We start from the raw sequence: 1,478 nt of genomic DNA, 5'->3' as shown, positions 1-1,478 counted from the left end.
TACTCCAGACCTCATGGTGAGTGGGGATGGGGATGGGAATGGGAATGGGGATGGGGATGGGAATGGGAATGGGGATGGGAATGGGGGAGATGGGTTAGATTGGGATGGGAGATCCGGGCAGAGTGGGGCCGGCGCCGCCCGGGTACTCCAGACCTCATGGTGAGGGAACAGGGATGGGGATGGGGATGGGGATGGGAATGGGGATGGGAGTGGGGGAGATGGGTTAGATTGGGATGGGAGATCAGGGCAGAGCGGGGCCGGCGCCGCCCGGGTACTCCGGACCTCATGGTGAGGGAACGGGGATGGGGATGGGGATGGGAATGGGTTAGATTGGGATGGGAGATCAGGGCAGAGCGGGGCCGGCGCCGCCCGGGTACTCCAGACCTCATGGTGAGTGGGAATGGGAATGGGAATGGGGGAGATTGGGATGGGGGATCCGGGCAGAGCGGGGCCGGCACCGCCCGGGTACTCCAGACCTCATGGTGAGGGAGTGGGGATGGGAATGGGGATGGGGATGGGAGTGGGGATGGGGGAGCTGGGGGAGATTGGGATGGGGGGTACAGGGGGAGGTTGGACCAGGGAATCCAGAGGGGAGATGGGAATGGGGGATCTGGGGGGAAATTGGGATGGTAGGGGATACAGGGGAGGTGGGAATGGGGGATCTGAGGAGAAATTCCCACTGGGAATCTCCCCCAGGAATCTCCCCCGGGAATCAGCTTCCTCATGGGATTTTCCTCTTTTGTTTTGTTTCCCTTTTCTGCCGGATCCGTTGGGAATTCCCAGGAATGGGAGGGCCCAACATGCCCCCGCCCGGCCCCTCAGGAGTTCCCCCCGGAATGCCGGGACAGCCCCCCGGGGGCCCCCCCAAGCCCTGGCCGGAAGGTGAGACCCGAAATCCCGGGAATTCAGCCCAGATCCGCCGGCAAGGGAGGGTGGGAGCAAAGGGAATTCCCGGTTAAACCCCTGGAATCGGGGGCTGGAATTCTGGGAAGGGCGGGTTGGACCTCGGGGTTGGAGCTTTCCAAGGATCCACGTGTTCATTCCGAGAATTGGGATTGATTTCCCAGCCAAAGGGTTGGAGGGTTTTTTTGGGAATTGGGGTTGATTTCCCAGCCAAATAATTGAAGTTTTTTTGGGAATTGGGGGGTTGATTTCCAGCCTGACAACTGGAGTTTTTTTGAGGGGAATTTCCAGGCAAATAATTGGAGTTTTGGTGGAATTGGGGGTGAATTCCAGCCAAACAACTGCTGTTTTTTTAGGGAACTGATGTTTATTTCCAGCCAAATAATTGGAGTTTTGGGGGTAAATTCCAGCCAAACAACTGCTGTTTTTTTAGGGAACTGATGTTTATTTCCAGCCAAATAATTGGAGTTTTGGGGGTAAATTCCAGCCAAACAACTGCTGTTTTTTTAGGGAACTGATGTTTATTTCCAGCCAAATAATTGGAGTTTTGGGGGTAAATTCCAGCCAAACAACTG

General features: G+C 56.4%; 1 protein-coding gene across 1 annotated transcript in view; it reads left to right on the top strand.

Annotated features, from left to right (window-relative positions):
• Nucleotides 1-1,478, top strand: part of LOC108510147 (transcription activator BRG1-like) — a gene marked incomplete at both ends in the record, with an annotated part of 19,185 nt that overhangs the window by 6,376 nt on the left and 11,331 nt on the right. Inside the window, 2 exons of the mRNA XM_017839833.1 lie at nucleotides 353-390; nucleotides 784-882. Of these exons, the coding sequence (XP_017695322.1) occupies nucleotides 353-390; nucleotides 784-882 (137 nt within the window). The remainder of the gene's footprint in view (nucleotides 1-352; nucleotides 391-783; nucleotides 883-1,478) is intronic.

The sequence above is a fragment of the Lepidothrix coronata genome, unplaced genomic scaffold (genome assembly GCF_001604755.1).
Source record: "Lepidothrix coronata isolate B3197 unplaced genomic scaffold, Lepidothrix_coronata-1.0 Scaffold507, whole genome shotgun sequence".
NCBI lineage: Eukaryota > Metazoa > Chordata > Aves > Passeriformes > Pipridae > Lepidothrix > Lepidothrix coronata.
This window is presented reverse-complemented; position numbering and strand designations above follow the sequence as displayed.